This window comes from Tetrao urogallus, assembly GCF_951394365.1.
Source record: "Tetrao urogallus genome assembly, chromosome: 18".
Taxonomy (NCBI): Eukaryota; Metazoa; Chordata; class Aves; order Galliformes; family Phasianidae; genus Tetrao; species Tetrao urogallus.
Window position 1 is genome coordinate 3,019,181 of NC_136831.1, and position 17,757 is coordinate 3,036,937.

At 37.6% G+C, this 17,757-nt stretch overlaps 1 protein-coding gene across 1 annotated transcript in view; it reads left to right on the plus strand.

The window, feature by feature from the left end:
• The window catches only part of HELZ (helicase with zinc finger), a gene marked incomplete at both ends in the record, with an annotated part of 56,819 nt that overhangs the window by 14,864 nt on the left and 24,198 nt on the right, over positions 1-17,757 (plus strand). The window contains 8 exons of the mRNA XM_079544346.1: positions 23-290; positions 3,061-3,394; positions 6,586-6,716; positions 9,109-9,288; positions 9,808-9,912; positions 15,219-15,397; positions 15,822-15,940; positions 17,236-17,381. Coding sequence (XP_079400472.1) covers positions 23-290; positions 3,061-3,394; positions 6,586-6,716; positions 9,109-9,288; positions 9,808-9,912; positions 15,219-15,397; positions 15,822-15,940; positions 17,236-17,381 — 1,462 coding nt within the window. The remainder of the gene's footprint in view (positions 1-22; positions 291-3,060; positions 3,395-6,585; positions 6,717-9,108; positions 9,289-9,807; positions 9,913-15,218; positions 15,398-15,821; positions 15,941-17,235; positions 17,382-17,757) is intronic.

A 17,757-nucleotide genomic window follows, 5' to 3' on the forward strand; every position in this document is an offset into this window, starting at 1 on the left:
GCTTTGTCTATTATGTACTCAGATCTTGAATATCTGATGCATGCACGGCAACAGCTACTAACTACAGCCAAGCGTTGGGATTCTACTTCTAAGACTATTGTAGAATTTGAACCTAATGAAACTACTGAATTGGAGAAGAGCCTTCTTACCAGATACCAAATCCCTCTATCTGCTGACCAGTTATTTACACAATCTGTCCTGGACAAATCATTGACCAAGACCAACTATCAGTCACGGTTGCATGACCTCCTTTATATTGAGGAAATAGCACAGTATAAGGAAGTTAGCAAGTAAGTAATGCATTTACAAAAATATATGCTATGTGTTTGTTACTGTTCTGTTACAGTGTTGAAGATGACAACTTTTCTGATTAAGCCTTCGTGATTGGTTAAAATCTTAAGTCATCTTTTTGCTTGGAGATAAAATTGAATATGAATTTGAAAATATGGCTAGTGCTTAACAAGTGTTACTTAGTGATGCTCATTTAAAGCAGGTTGTACTGTCAGCTTTTTGCTTTCAGTTGGAGGCACTAAGCTTCTGTTGTACAGTGGTTTACCTAATGTGTATATAAAACATATATATTTTGGGCTCTCTATACAGAAAGAAAATGAGTTGTTGTGAAATATGCTGCAGAACTAGATTGTTTTTGCTGAGTGAATTTTCACATCAAGAATTACACTCTTGTGCCTCGCAGGAAGGCAAAGAGCAGCAAGCCTGTAGAAATGAAAGAATAAGAAGTGTGTTCTGTGTAATGCTTTCCTTATTGTGCAGTGATAAGGTTTTGGTCTTCTTTCTCTATCTTGTAGATTAGTAAGTTTTAATAATGTTCTTGAAATCTTCTGCTTTGATAGTGTTGATGACAGAAGCATTCTTTTGATCTTGTAGCTGACCCACTTAATTGCAACAAGGCTGAAAGTAGCACACTTTTCTCATCCTCTGTGGCTAAGATCACACACTTGTTATTCTCTAGTGAGGTGCAAGGTTGCAAGCCTAGAATTGGGTCTGGAAATACGAATGCAAGTGGGTTGTAATAGCTCTGAAGTTCTGTCAAGAGTCAATGTGTTGACGAGCAGCTACACTGTAATGCATTTGTGACACATCTTGTAAATCAGTAGGGTTGTCAACATGGTCTTTTCTGACAGGACTGGAATAATATGACTGTCTGCAGCTCAGGTCAGAGTGGAATGTTGATCCTGGCTTTGCACTTTCTAGGAGAACAGTTGCAGAATATGAGGCTGTCTGAGTGGAACTACTGAAAAGTACTGGATGAAGGTTGCAGTGACTTTATAAAGTCCTGAGTTTAGTTATAAGGGAGTCCATCCTGAATGGTCTTGAGAAACTTTACTTTTAAATTGTGTTTATTCCAGTATTTCAGGGGGTGTTTGCAAGCATATGCAACATGACTGCATTACAAAGTAAAGCAATAAAGGTTAGAGTAAGGGTGCTATTACTGACTCATTTTCAAATGCAGAAAGCAGAACAGTGTTCTGATCTAGATGCTAGCTTGGTTTTTGAACCCTTTGCTAGATAACATCTGCTGATGTAGATACCATCTGCTGATGGTTTTAAGAGACATCTTTTTTTTGTCCATTCAAAAGAGAACCAGCCTATGGTAGTTATGTTGGCTAAAACTTACTGCGTGTTTTCTTGTATGAATGTCAGTGAGTGTGAGGTAACATTGCTCCCTCATGCACTACGTTGTCTGCTTCCAGAATTACAGAACAGGTTTAGCCCCAAGGCTGTGCAAACTTAAGATTTTGATTGATGGAAAATAGATTTGTTTTCATCATTACTGTGTCTTATATTTTACCAGTGCATAAGTACATGTCGTCCTGTGCATCCTGTCTGAGGTGTGGAAATGAATGTAAGAGGAAATATGTTGAACTTTGAAGAAAATGTTACGTGGGGCTTTGTTCAGAATGTCTTCACTTGCCATTTCAGAATTTGGCTGCAGTGGCTGTGCGTGAATTCTTGATTTACCTGATATTTCTCTGATTAGATTTTGCAGTGAGGAATCTTGCATAAATTCCTTCCATTAAAAATGCAATTTGTTGATTTCTGTATAAAGCTCACTGCAAAACAAGGTGAGGAATACGTAAGAGGAAACTTTTGGATTTTTAATTCTAATCCTGATTTGTGTAATTTAACATCTTGCCAGAAGGTGTCAGCTTACTCACAGAGAATTGATAATCTGTGAACTTGAGATTCCCTTTAGTATGGTAGAATCAATTTATTCACGTACAAAAACAGTAATTTGTGCCTTGTGTCAGATTGGCAGTAATGATGTTTTCCTTTTTACAAATCTTTTACAGAGGTTTTTACAAATCAGCGAATCAGTGAGTGCACTTTTAGCAGCTTGGGGATTCCATTTTAGGAAGTTGTAAAAAGTTTTTGCAAAGTAAATTCACAGTAGCACATGGTTGTACCTTAGTAACAATGGAGAGCTCCTGTTTATTGTACAGATGATCTATAGCTTTTGGTTTTTTTTTTTTTTAATGCCCACATTCTGATTTTTAGGAAGCATTTTAATCAATCCATCTGATTTATAGGTATAATACCATTTTCCTTCTTCAAGATCTAGGCTTCTTTCATTGGTGTGCAGCTTGGGAGAGGTGGATGGAATAAATAGAAATCTTATTCTGTTATTCTGTACCTCTCTCCCTGAATAACACCTAGAACCAGTTACAAAGGTTACACAGTATTTACATCTTTTTTTTTTTTTTTTTTTTGCTAATTTGGAACATGCACAGCAGCTCTAGTTTGCCCTGAACTTATTTTGGTCACAGAGATTTGATTTAGTCTAGTGAAGGCGGTTCTTGCTATTTTATTTTTTAAAGCTTCATTGATGTTGCTTCTCTTAGTTGTATGTTGCATAGGCTGACATCAAAAGGAAAGCATGTAAATGTTCTACAGCTACATACTTCTGAAGGGCCACTTCAGCTATACTTGTTCAAATACAGTTTTATATTCAGAGTGTTGGGCAGTGCACCTTAGGTCTGAATGCATGGAATTCCCAAATCGGAACATTTTCCTGTACTTACTAGATGCTTTCTTGCTTAGGTTCAACATAAAAGTGCAATTGCAGATTGTAGCAAGCTTCATGCTCACTGGGGTTTCTGGAGGTGCGAAGTATGCCCAAAATGGACAACTTTTTGGACGCTTTAAGCTCACTGAAACGCTTTCAGAAGACACTTTGGCGGGACGGCTGGTGATGACCAAAGTCAACGCTGTTTATTTATTGCCTGTCACTAAAGAGAAGTCAGCACAGACCCAAGGAACCAAAGAGAAGGTTTATGAAGCAGCTATTGAAGAGAAAACAAAGGATTACATCTTCTTGAGGGTATCCAGGGAATGTTGTGAAGAGCTTAATCTTCGGGCAGATTGTGAGATGCAGGTAAGCCTGAGAGGAGGCTGTTCTGGCATGTTTGCATTACACCTATTTCAGCTCCACCCAAAATAATTGCTGGAAGATATAGTAGGGAATTTTTTTTTTTTTTAAATCTCCTTGTGATACAGAGAAAGTAGAGTGCAAATGAGAATTTCAGGTAGGTGAAATGTGTATACTTATTTATAAAATGAATATTGTCACCAGAGTCCACAGGAACCTTTTCATTAACAAAGTCAAGGGAAGGAGTGTTAGGATTTATTTTTCCTCCAAAATAATAAACCATTGGTGCTCTTTACATAGTCAGGTGGTAATTTGGTAATTTGCATCTGAGGCAGTTGATTTTGTGTTGTTTCCTCCTTGTGTTGCTGTGGATTCTACTGTATTTATTTCTGGACTTGAGGTGAGATGAAGTTTTAGGGAGGTTGAGGCTATGAATGAGCTTTGTGCTGCTTTCTGCACCTGTGTCAGAACAAAAGGAATATCGTCCTCTAGTGGACAATTTACTGCCTTGGTGAAGGTGATGAGGATTGAATAGATACAGGCACGAGGAAAAGGAGCCAATACTTTTCTGATGCATATCCTGTATTTCACAATGGTACTTGCCTCCATTACCTCTGAAATACCTGTCTGGGAGGCATTCCATCTCAACATGAAGAGTTACAACACTGCTGGTGGTGTTGGCAGTAAGATCAAGTTTTTGTTTACTTTGCAGTTAAAGTGAAACGAGGGGGGTGGAGTGTGCTTTTAAACCATGTTGTTATGCAGCTTGCAAACGAGCTTGCAATTCCTGCTCATGCAGTAAGGGAAGACAAAGCTGTCGTTAACTATTTGCACTCCTCCTACCTGTTCCCTTTGTGTGCCTGCTGTAGAATTCGCAGTTGACCTTGTTTACTAGCCAGAAATGACCTCAAATTAAGGTCACTGAAATTACTTAAATTGAATGCATTTTCACCAAGGAATTATCTCCATTTACTTTCTGTTGTGGAGACATATGTAGGAATCTTAATGTCTTAATTTAATGTGACTGATTGGTCTGGGAAGGCTTACGCTCTTCTGGGCTCTTGGTTTTGTGTTTGTTTTCTTAAAGCAATAATTAAATCTACTAATTGATTCTATCAAAAACTGCACTGGCATTCCAAATGAGCTGGAGTTTGAGTAACTGACTTATTTTCCTTCGAGTGTCATAGAACCAGGCCTGAGGCAGCAAATCTCTTCTCCATTAAAAACGAGGTTCTGAGTTTATTTGTGAAATCATGCAGTGCTTCGTATTTACATCAGTGAACTGGTGGTGAAATCCTCGAACAGTTAGCTATATTTTAATGAGTCGTGACTGGGAGGAAAGTTTTTGTGATGAAACGTTGACTGAAAAATGTGGAAAGAAGAGTCCTCAGGTTAGAACTGAGGGTGGTACAGTGCTCCCATTAAAGATGCTGGAAGTCTTGCCGTTATCTTCAGTGGATTAGTAATCCCTGTGTGATTCTTAAACAAAATTGCTGTAATTTCTGTACATTTTTTTGATAAAATGCCTGCCTTCCTTTTATTATCTAATAGTTCATCTTGGAGATTTCCTGATAATTTCCTTGTCTGTTGTCCTGGCTAAACTAAAGCACAAAGAGAATTTTGACTTGGGCTGGAACAAGCTGGTGCTTTAAAGCCCCTTGGCTGCTGCTCTTCTTGGTAACCTAACTAACATGAGACTGTTTTATTTTTGGAGTAGTTGCACTGTCTTGTCGTTTTCTGTGAACTGGCATTGGATTGACTTCCTTTCCCACTGTTTTCTTGTTCTGGAATGTTTATTGAAGCAGGTTACATGCTTCTCCTTCACAGATGGCCTCATTCAGTACTCTGCAACAGCAAACATAACTACATGACTCAATCCAAACTGGATTGAAAACAAAACAAATCACAAGCTGTGAAAATGGAGAATGCTGGTAGATAATAAGAGACATTGAACGCCAGCCACCTTTCTTGGACTCTCAGAAAGGGCCGTTAAAGTGTTGGTCAGAATTATCGTTTGTGTTTAAATTGTAGCTTTTTAGTACCAGGTGGGCTTCTGTTAGCCTTGGGTCTGTAGGAGCAAAGAAACTTCTCCTCTATAGAGCAAGCTGAAGCTGGGAGTGGTGCCACTTGCTTGGGAATCCTTTCCTAACATGTGGGATGCTGTGGGTGTGGGTAGGGGATGCCTGGAGGGATGCTTGGGGTCAAACTCTGGCAGCATGAGCTGTCACTGTCATTCTTGGCATATGCTAAACCATGCTGCTTTAAACAGCTGGCTGTTTCCTGCAGCAGTGGGTAGGCATCAGCTTTGCAATGGAACGGTGGGGGAAAAGAGGCTTGAGCATTTTTAAGAAACAAGCTTTACTACCAGTCAGAATAGTTTCTGTGAGCTCTGTGCCTGTTCCTTAGCTCCGTTGCTGCCCTTTTCTTTATACATCTTGCTGTAAGATGCAGTAGGCGAGGTGAATATGTAGTGCCTTGTATCTGTGAGAGACAGAAAGTTAATGGCTGCGCTGATGTAAGCAGGTGTTGTTTAATACAGCAAAGCTAGTATTGCTTTATTTTTTTACATGCTGCATCACGATATGAACAGTGTTTTTAAATATAACAGGAAAGGAAATGCTGAGAGCGTTGAAACACAAGTAATTGAGAAGACAAACAGTCTGTATTGATAAACAGCTGAATTTTAGAAATTACGTTTTGGAGAGTTCTAACAATTCAACAGAAGTGACAAATTGTATTATTGCAGAATGTTTGGCTGGAATTAAGCACTGTTTGGGTTTTATCCCTGCTTGTCACACATCTGATCTGTACTATCTGTTCATCTGCAATAGCTTCTGGTCTGTTTCTGTTTTCAAGTTGTTCTTACGGTAAAATATGGGGGCTTAAATCTTTAAAAACGATGCTCTAGCTCAGTGCTGTTTTCAAGGAGTACTTTTTTGTGTACCAAAAATAATTTGAAGAATATTATACTTTTTTTTTCCTGGAAGTGCAGTAGAATCTAATCTTAAACAACAAAATGATGTTACAGAAGGTGCTGTATTTTAGTTTGTTTACAAAAAAACCAAAACCAATCCTGTTTCCTTCTGATAACCAGTGGGTTGCAGGAAGATAAAGTTATTGTATACAGCAAAATCTACAGTGTTTTCTAAATAAATCATTTTTGGTTCACCTATTAATTCATTCATTTTGTATTGCAGGTTGAACTGCAGTTTCAGTTAAATCGCTTACCCCTCTGTGAAATGCATTATGCCTTGGACAGGATTAAGGACAACAGTATTTTGTTTCCAGATGTCAGCATGACTCCCACCATACCCTGGAGTCCCAACAGGTACAAGAATACAAACACTTTAATATCAACGATCGTATGGTAATGTAGTATTGAATTTCCCATAACAGATGGCTGAAATCTGCCCTGGAACAGGAAATATGTCTTGCTCTTCATTAATGGTGAGGATAGTTCAGAGAAGGGAGTGAAACTGTTCTGAATAAAACAAGAAAGCTGATCCTCTGAGGACTAGAATCTGTTGATTAGTTTTCCCTGTGGTTGAATGGTGACTTCAATAGGCACTGCAGTTGTGTTGTAGCTGCAGCAAGCAAATCTGTTCTTATTTCCTGCTCTGCAGTTCTTCATTGAAAATATGTACTTGATAGAAATGTAAATATCTGTTGCAAGGATTCTGCTGTGCAGGATCTTAAACATGCAGACTCACTAACATGAGCAATATGTGAGTACTGCTTGAGTTCGATGCAGTAACCCAAATTTGGACACACCAGTGAAGGGAATGGGAGAACAAAAGGGTCTGTGAATGAGGCATTGCACTTGTGGTCAGTCCTGAGATTCCTTGTGTATACATTGTGCAGTTTCTTTTAGGACATAAAAACCTCCACGTTGTTTAAACTCTTTTGAGAAACCTTACAGGGATACAGTAATGCAATTAAAATAGTGCATCTTGAAGAGGAAACTTGGGGAAGAAATGAGGCTTTGTGGCTCAGGGCGTATGGTCAGTGTTCTTGGTGCATGGGGAAGGGTGGGGGGGAAAAAAAAGCATGAAGTTTCTGTACTTAGACACCAGGGAAATGAGAGGTATGTGGAACTGATGCCTGTGCAGCACTCAGGGAGTTGTGTGACATCTTGAAGGTGAGAATTAAGAGTGTGACTGTGCTGCAGTAGAAAACAGAAGACAGCTCAAGGATGAGAAGGAAAGTGATCTGGCCACAAAACTGAGACAGCTAGAGAATCTAAGGCGAAAGTTACTGGAAAAAGTTGAGTTTGTTTTTGAAGTGCAGGAAGAACAGAGATGATAAAAGGGGGCTGGTGCAGCGTTCTGGGTGGGGAAGATTGCTGGATGTATCAAAGCTTTGTCAGTAAAGGCTGAAAGAAGGAAACAGGTTTTGCACAGCTCTGCCACAAGCTAATGAAGGACAATGACAATCTGTTCACTGACTTAATTAAGTTTGGGGTAAATCTTGTAAAGAAGTAGTATTTAGGAATGGCTTGAGAGTAAGCAGTGATTTCAATGAAAAGGAAGGAAGGCAAGCAAGCTAGAACAATTTTCTGTTTTATGTCAGGAGCTTTATATTATCAAAAACTTACACAGTGGTTCTAGTTGTATAATTTGTACAACTGTTTTGTATTTTTTGTATATGTAAATAATGATTGCCATTCAGTTTAAGTCAGTGAAGTCAGCATGTTTTTCTCCCTCTGATGTCTTGGTTTGCTTTAACTCAGAACTATCTTCCCTATACTTCTCTTGTACTTCTGTTTTATGTCTGTATTACTTTCCAGTATTTCTTAGATTCTTCTGCAAGCTTTTTGTTCACAGTTATCTTAAAAGTTAGCACTTCAATCAGCTCCTCTTGATTTTAGTCCCTTCTGGTAGCAGAAGCTTTCCTTATTTGCAAGAATCATAGTGCTTGCACCAAAGCAGATCACGTTGCTGAACTGTGGCCATATGTGCAGCAGTGACAGGTGTTTTTTACTGTGCGTGTCTACTTTTAAATCTGTCACTGGGAATATTATAAGCTGTGCCTACAAATCTTTAACCTCTGACGCTCGTTGGAATTTTCTGAAAGAATCTTTCTGTTAATGCTGGTATTTCAGATTACAGCTGAGGTTCTTTTAGACTTCTTTTTTTGTTGGAGGTGTGTGCTTTAATGATCTCAAAAGAGGGAAAAATGTCTGTAATTGGTTATTACTAGGTTTTTTTTTTTTTGCTGTTGTTGTCTTGTTTGATTCTGAGATTCATCCTCGTTCACATTTACCAAGCCTGAGGTAATATAAATGTTGACTTTCGAAGCTGACAGGGTAAACACTGCCTGGAATAAATATAGCTGATGTTGCTTTTTGTGTAGTAATGGTAGGAAAACATTGATGTCTGCTTTCTTTTGTTATCAAGTAGTGGTTCAGTATATACTTCTGTCTGAAATGTGCGTTATAGAGGCTAATTAATGTTAAGCAAGATACTGTAAATTGGGAAGTAGTTGGATTCCTTTTGGAAAAAAAATACTGATTTATTGCAAATAGTATCAAGGTTTTGTGATACAAGCATGTTATATTTTGCTGGATCTGTTGGTTTGTTTTAGTGTGGCTCAGAATAACAGAATCAATACATTAACTTACAGACCTTCATGAAATCTTTTGAAATCTTGCCTCGTTTCATTTCTTTTTGATGTGAGTTGTCGTAGGATCTGATTTTCAACTCTTGCCTCCTTTTCTACAGACAATGGGATGAGCAGTTGGACCCTCGGCTCAATGCTAAGCAGAAAGAGGCTGTTCTGGCTATCACTACCCCACTTTCCATACAACTGCCTCCTGTTCTTATCATCGGTCCCTATGGGACAGGAAAAACGTTCACGCTGGCTCAGGCAGTCAAGCACATACTCCAACAACAGGATACTAGGTGAGGTGGGGCTCTAAATAGAGCAGTACGTGATGAGCAAAGTGCCATTTCTTATGAAGTTCAGGTTAAAGGCAGGAGTATAGAATTTCCATCCAGCTTAAAAACAACCAAAACCCGAGCTACCTGTTATTGTTTCGAATGGTAAAGTAACTTTATAATCTTAGCCTGTATTTTCCATTTTAAACTATTTAAAATTGACAATATTGAGAAAGACTGTGATTTGCTCAGCATGGGAAGTTGTGCAGTATATTTGATAGTAAAAGCTGTTCCTTACTTAAAGTCGAGTCTGGATTTATAACTGCAAGGTAATTGTTGGAAAACTGTTTAAACTTTATACCTTTACATAAGTGAAGGATTTAAGTTAAAGAGCTGAACCATGTGAACTAGAGTAGGTCAGTGCCTGGATTCATGAAGAGAAATGTACAGGAAGATGGCCACTGTTTCCTTTGTTTTGTATTCTACTGCTTTGAATTGTTTTCTGTTTCTTCATTGCTTTTTTATTTGCACCATTTATTCCAGCAGGATTCTCATTTGCACCCATTCTAATAGTGCTGCTGATCTCTACATAAAGGATTATTTACATCCATATGTAGAAGCAGGCAATCCCCAGGCAAGACCTCTCAGGTATTTTTTAAGGCTTATTATGTATCTATAAAATACTCTTCTTAAGAAAAGGTGTCTATAATAACAAAAAAAAAAAGTTAAAGAACATTTAAGATATAAAAGCATATTGGCATTACCAGCAGTGATTTTAAAAATATAGACTAAAAGGAATGTGAAACATTGTCAGCATAATTTTGTGTCATTTCTTAAACGAAAATAAAGACATCCTTTTTTAAGCTTTTATTTTTCTATTGCTAAATGTGTCGTTCCTAATGAGCAAACTTTTGATATGCTCCTCTAAAAGCTACTGTCATAAAATAAAAGTGAATTTAACTGTATTTTAAATTCCAGAGGATTTTGACTCATGCTTATGGTTTGGAAGCTGGGGCTGCTCACCTGGCTTTTTGAAGAAAAAAATGTGTCATGGGAGCTAAATAGAAAATATATACATTTTTTAAACCATGGTAGTTTGGCCTCTTCTGATCAGCCAACTTGAAGTAATTGTGCATGTGGTTCAAAGTGCTCACCGTGGTTATTTTGGGGGAGTTACTTATGGACGAAGGTAAAGAAGTGGAAATCTAAAGCGTAGGAAAACTGAAACGTGCATATAAATAGGGAGTATTTATTTATTGGCAGAAACTCACTCTTGGGAATATTTGCACAGATACCATAGTGCATAATACTGCTAGCTTGGTGTATGTCTTTTAAACTACAGACTTCATTTTCTAAATGCCAGTGTGCGAGTTTATTATATTACAATGATTCGCTGTGTTTCTTGCTAGCTATCAAGAGCCATCCTGGACTTAGAATTTACATAATGTCAGTAAAGCCAAAAGTTACATGAAAGGGTGAGATTTACAACAGGTGTTAATTCTGGTTGGAGTGCTGGCTTTAGTTGCCATGTGACAGACTGAGGATCTGGCCAGAAAGAGGAGACGGTTTGCTTGGAGAAGTTCTCTTGGACCTGGTGTATTTTGACACAGATTGTTTTCAGGCTCTTTGTAAAGCACTTTGTGATGAAAAGCATTACAGTATCTTAATTTTGTAGCTGGGAAAAGAGTGTAATTTATGCTTTCAGGAGTATTGAACTGTGGTTTAACAGAGCAAGGTGTTAGGTAGTTTTGTTGTGGTTGCCACACTTCTGCTACCTTCTGCATGTGCTATATTCTGTTTAGCACAGTCTCAGGCATGCTCATGAAAAACATACATAAACAATTTATTTTCCATTAAGGTTAAATATATATATATACATACATATTTGCCAAGGATATTTAATGCAGAAATACGCAAAAAACACTGAATGTTTAAAATAAAAAGTAACTTTCATAGTATTTTTAATGAGTACTTTGGAAAGTGCTGCTGTGAATGGTGTATCCTATTCCAATGAACATAGTACCTTGAGGAAAAGTTTTGGAAAATAGAGGCACCTCTCCAGATCTGTATATTTTTGTATATCCACAAAGCATGCTTGTAAATGACTTTAAAAGTGTTACATAGCTTCCAAACAACTTCTACTTGGGAAGCCTAACTACAAGCCAGCTGATCCAGGAGGACATAGAGGGTCAATATCTGCACTGAAAGCTAGAGCTGTGTGATATTCCTAGCGTAAAATCAATCTCTTAGCTTTCTTACTGACTGTTGTCAAGATACGTTTTCAAATTAAAATCATCACTGTTAGTTTAAGCAGGGTGCCCTGAGCCTTTTGCTGCTGCCAAAGGGAAACAAAATGGAGCAGAAGCAGGAAGGTACCCAAGCAGGATGTGCTGCTTGCAGTGTTTGTTTAGGAATGGCTGAGCAGTTTGCTTTAGATGTTTTGCATTTACTCTGCAGCTATGAGTTGGTTGCATAGCATCCTTGCTAAAAATGTTCCCACAGATGAGTTGAGAGCACCATAATATTTCTGTTGTTTTTGAAGAGAGAAAGCTTAATTATTTAGTGTTGCCTGAGAACTACGTAAATATTTCTATAAATTTCTGTGGGTAGAACTAAATAATTTATCCCATTAGGAGTTGCACCATAAAAATTTGAAGTCTTTAGTTTGGAGAGTTTGTTTAAATACCATGTAATAATTTCATGTGTATGTATTTTTTTCTAACAAATAATTATCTTTATCCTTTGGAAAAGATACTGGCAAAATGAATTGGGGAAAAAAAATATGTTGAATTTAAGTTCTGCACCTAAATAAAATACCAAGGAAGCCAGGAGACCAAATTCTCAGAGTCCTAATGCCCATAAACAGATCTGTATCCAGTAAAAAAAAAAAATGGCACTGGTTGTGATTAGGGGTGATGCAGCTAAGGGACACACTCCACAACCTGTCTGTTTCTGAAGACACGTGGCATGGGGAAAAAAGTAAAATAAAATTGTTCTACTGATGTAAGCTAATGCTGAGGTGTTTCTGAAAGAAAAGAACTCAGTAACCTACAGTTAGGAGAAAAGAGCCTGCAATTAAATGCTTCTGTTCCATGCTAAGACTCTATCTATTTTATTTTATTTTTTTTGCATGCAGAAGCAGGCAGTGTTAGAGGGTGATTCAAAGCAGTGGAGGTGGTAATTGCCTTCCAACTTGTGTATGCTCTTACTCCGTGGCTGTGCTTGTCTCTCTCCATCAGCTGCTGGAGCCCTCAGGAGGCAACTCTGACAGTAGGCACTGCAGGCAGGTGCTGGAGCTGCACGTGGCACCTAAAAACTCCAGTCCAGATCTGGGAAGCATGGAGATTCTCTCTATGCAGTGATTGCAGTATCTACTGTTTATTATTTGTGTGTTTCAAAGTTAGTTGTATCCATATGTTATTGAAAGTAGGGAGATCTTGTTGGAATGTGATGTCGCACTTAGACATAAAGGTGGTGTCATTTTCCATATGAAATATCGATTCTGTGTATGTTAACCTGTGTATAGAGGATACTTTCAGTGCTTTTGTTTGTGGAAGATTTAAGGGGCTCAATCTTATGGGGCTTCTATTTCAATGTGGTTCCCAGTGTATTTGTGATTCCACTGCCTGTGGTTTGGCCAAAGCTAGCCTTTGAGCTTCTGATTTCTCTGCAGTTAAAGTCTTGGGGTTTGTATCTCCAGCTGCACATGATCAGAAGGAGTTGCAGGAACTGAAGGAAAGGTCGGTCAGTGGCTCCTGACTGTTGGCACTCAGGGCCTTTGCTTAGGGAAACATTAGGAATAGAAGTCGGGTTAGTCTCTCACTCAGAAGTTAAGGGTATGTTGCAGAATGAGCTGTTTTTGAATTGCGTTGAGCTGGTTAAAAATATTTGTATATATTGCAGTGGGTTCCTCCAGCTTTAACAAAACAATCTTGAAATTACAGAAGTGGTAATTAGTGCAGATTGCATACAAGAAATCCCACGTTCTGTGACTTACTTATATCACGACTTTTTCCAAGTAGTCACATCTGCCAGGTGCTTTTCTGGCAGTGGTGCATATTAGCTTTGGAATAACTTTTTGATCTCATATCAAAATAAAATAAATTCACGGGTAAGCAACAGTGCAGTTTGAGGTGCTGTCAGCCAATCTTTGAGTCACAGATAGTCGAATTTGTGTAATGAAAGACAGTGCATGGTATAATAATGTCTAATAACCATAATATTTTGCATTTCAATAGCACCTTTCATCCAAGAATCTCAAAGTGCTTTACAAACATAAACTCACAATAAACTCATTAATCCTCACAGTACTTCTGTGAGATGGTAGGTAAGTATTATCCTCAGTTCACATTGGGAAACTGAATCATATGAAAGCTGACTGAATGGCTGCGATGAGGAGAGCAGGGTTGTTCTGCTCCTGCTGCCTCCTTCTAGTGATCCGGCTCTGACTGCATGTTGCTGCCCTGGTGTAATAGCAGCATATCACATAAACCTTGTTGGTCTGATGGCTGATGGAAAATAAATTCATGGACCACATGGAAGGTTCTTGATCCTGAAACAGTGCTGAACCCAGGCTGAACTGGTCACAGTTGATCACCGTGTCAGTTTTGGCTGGTGCTGTTGCCATCCAGATTACTGCAGCACAATTGCAGCCCGTGCTTTTCATTTTGTGTCTTGTCTGAAATGGGCATCAATATCTGTATTTTCACCAAATTTGTTGCAACCCTCACAGTTTCTCTCATGTTATGTGGAACTGAGCTGTGCTTTTCAACTTGAGGAGACATATGGTATCCAAAGTCCAGCCATTGCAATCATGTTTTGCACTTGAGTGCATAATTTCACTTCTTCAAATATTTTATTAATGATTTGGGATTTGTAATATGGGTGCAGGAGAAACTTAATCAAAAGGAAGTAATTAATGAATAGATAAACAGCATAAATTATTTTAAACCATTTCATCTTAATTTGCTTTGGAAATAAGTTAAAATAACTTCAATTCTAAGTAAGGATGCATAGTAGTGTCTTGTAATTTAAAAATTGCACTTCAGATTTGCATTTCTGACTTGATACAGGTGATGTTTTTGAGGAATGCCACTTAAAGAAGCTCTTTCACATCTTTATTCAGATCTGCAGCTGGTGTGCTTGGTTCTGTTTACCCCTGTGGAGTTATTTCTAATCTGTCTTCTAGGGCACAAGCTTCATGTTTTCCTGTTCCTCTTCCTTTTTAGCTGGATGGGCTGTAACATTTCATCTGAATAGAATAATTCATTGTTGATCTCATGACACGGTGATTAAAAATATCTTGAATCTCATGGAAAGATGTTTGATGCCCAGTTGCTGACAATGTCCTGATATTTTAGATGAAGAAAGCTTTCCTTAGGCACTGTTTTATCATTCTTCTATTAAATATACCAGAGTTAAGGCCCTTCATGTTAAAGCAATGAATTTAGATCCAGTTTTGTTCTTAGAAAGCATATTACATTTATGAAAGTAGTGCATGATTTTATGAACACTGTAAAAAAAAAAAAAAAACAAAACAACAACAACAAAAAAACAGTGATCATGTGGATGTAACTGATGAAATGTGGAGACCACTACCACTGTGTCAGGTTCAAGATTATTGGCTAGTATTATACTTTAGTTAAGAAAAAATATATATTTTTATAGTGAGTTTGCAGACAGAAAAATGGCATTGATGTGAAGGTCACAGTACCCAAATGTAGGAAGAACTTGGAGATTTTCATGTGTGGATGAATCTCTGGTAAACATTCTGATGTGTGGTGTTGCTCTGCAACAAATAGTGGAAGGAAACCAAGATATTTTGGCCTGTAATTGTGCACTATAGCGATGATTTGCTTTTTGAAGACTTTTATTTACTAGAGTACTAGAATTTGAAACGTTAGGCAGTCACTGTTCCAACTGTACAGAAAATAAGCCTCCTTTTTCTTTTGTAGGGTATATTTCAGAAATCGCTGGGTAAAGACTGTCCACCCAGTTGTGCATCAGTACTGTTTGATTTCAAGCACACATTCCACCTTTCAGATGCCACAGAAAGAAGATATTCTTAAGCAACGAGTAGTAGTTGTTACTTTAAATACATCACAGTATCTGTGTCAACTGGATCTTGAACCAGGTATGATAGCTGTAAACAAGACACGTCTGTCTCTGCTGTGAGCGGTATCTTTGTCTTTCCAGCATCAGTGACAAGTGTTCTTTCTGTTTCCTACTCAGTTCTTTGAACAGATAAGAAATAAAGGTTTAAAAAAAAATGGTTTCAATTTTTTTTATGAAAAAAATGTTTGTTAGAAAGCTGTAAAATTAATGGTACTCAAGTTAGCCTTCTGCCTCCTTATTTTTTTTCCCTTATGTAAAGAAGGAAGAGGCATTGTGTATGAACTGGTATTTCTGAGATCAAGAGAGAAAATCATGAGAATTTTTTTTCTAGTTTTGATTACTATCAGAATTCAGAACTTTTGGTACGATTTCTTATATTGTTGTCATTGTTTATTTTATCATATCTCCAGTTCCACTTATTTGCTGCTATCTCTGTCTTACAGGTTTTTTTACACACATTCTGTTAGATGAAGCTGCGCAGGCTATGGAGTGTGAAACTATTATGCCTCTAGCATTAGCTAATAAAAACACAAGAATTGTCTTGGCTGGAGACCACATGCAGGTAAAAGCTGTAGTATATAATATCAAATGTATATGTAGTATGTTTGTTTGTTTATTTAATTACGTAATTTAACTTCTCCACATATCCATGGCGTGTTTGATAGATTTGCCTTTTCTTGACAATTCACGATGGCAATGAAGTGGATATTTGCATTGCTGTAGTAAAAAATAATAACTAAAAAAGGCAATAGAGCAGTTTTGCCACTATTGAGTAGGTTTGCCACTTAGCACAGTCATCTGTGTCGTACACACATATAGTTCTTCAGGTCCTGCTGGTGAAGTCTTTGTTTTCCATACCCTTCTGATTCTTCTGTTGATATTGAGTTACACATCCTATTGCTGCTGCTGGATCATGTGAAGTCATAGTAATCGTAGTCCTCTGCACTGTTTCTTATTTTTTATAGTACAAACCTAAAAATTGCTTTCTAAGAGGCTGGTATGGTATCTTTACCACTTTAGGCTAGAACTCATGAGTCCAAGCAGGATGGCTGGAGGTAACTCTGGTCTGTGTGTCTCTGGCTACATTTTACAAGGAGCTGTCTTGTAATTCAGGTTCTCACAGAGTTCTCACAGAAACTTTTCTGTGAGGCATTTACATTTCTGAAACTAATATCTGAGAGTAAAAAATTATGAACTCAAATTCTGAATAATGCATATTCAAAACATCAACAGTTTGGCTTCATTTTTGAGTTTTGAGTTGAAATTGTTTTTTCAGCATTCTTATTTCTGTTTTTCCTGCTATCTTAGATGTTTTTGTTGTTAAAAAAGGCCAGTAATGGTGTGTTTGTAACTGGACTGCCTTTGTTTTACTTCTTTTGAATGAATTTGTTATCTTTCTTTGCTTTTACAAATTTCTATATTTTATGTTCTGCTTTATGGGTGGTAGTAACCATCTGTAAAAGGATTTACAGCATAATTAATGGCATTCAAACAAACCGTTCTTTAATTTCTTTGACCTGCTTTGTATTTTTTAACTCTGCTTTGTATTATTCATCTTTGCATTCATCTTTGCAAGCCACAAAGAAGAATATATAAGGGTGATTCTCTCCTTTGTATCTAGTTATTAGATGTTTTATTGTTCCCATAAGCGCAAGCTGCTCTTTTGTCACTTTTACAGTAGGAATGGATATTTCTATGGAGTAGTTAGAAAATGCTTATTCGTACTATGTGTCTTCCAAATATGAATATACACTGCAAGTTTTATTTTTATTTTGATGCAAAATATGTGTCTTGGGAGCATGAAATTCTAAATCCACATGTTTAGTTACGTTTTTTGTATGTGTGTGTCTATTACAGCTCAGTCCTTTTGTCTACAGTGAATTTGCCAGGGAAAGAAACCTTCATGTTTCACTGCTTGATCGGCTCTATGAGCACTACCCTGCAGAATTTCCATGCAGGATCTTGCTGTGTGAGAACTATCGCTCCCATGAAGCTATCATCAAGTAGGTGTGAACTTTTTCACTGTATCATGCTTTCACTGGTGTGAGTGACCACAACAAATTTTTTCTTTTGATATGCCAAGAACAGCTGATGAAGCATTTTGTATTTCTGTAAGGAAATCTTAGTTGTTTCAGAGTTAATTAGTAGAGTAATTCCTTCTTACAAGATTGAAATTCAGTATCCTAGAGCAGACATCAAAGAGTCACTTAAGCAAATCTATTACAGATCCTCTCATTTGAGGAGACCTGATTTGGCTACGTGACAGGTATGCAGAGCCAAAGAGCTAACTTTCCCCTTTTAACCATTATTTTCAGTAGGGTCTGTATTTCCTTAAACTATTTCAGATTTTTAGAATTAGTAGGTAAGGCTACTTTGGAG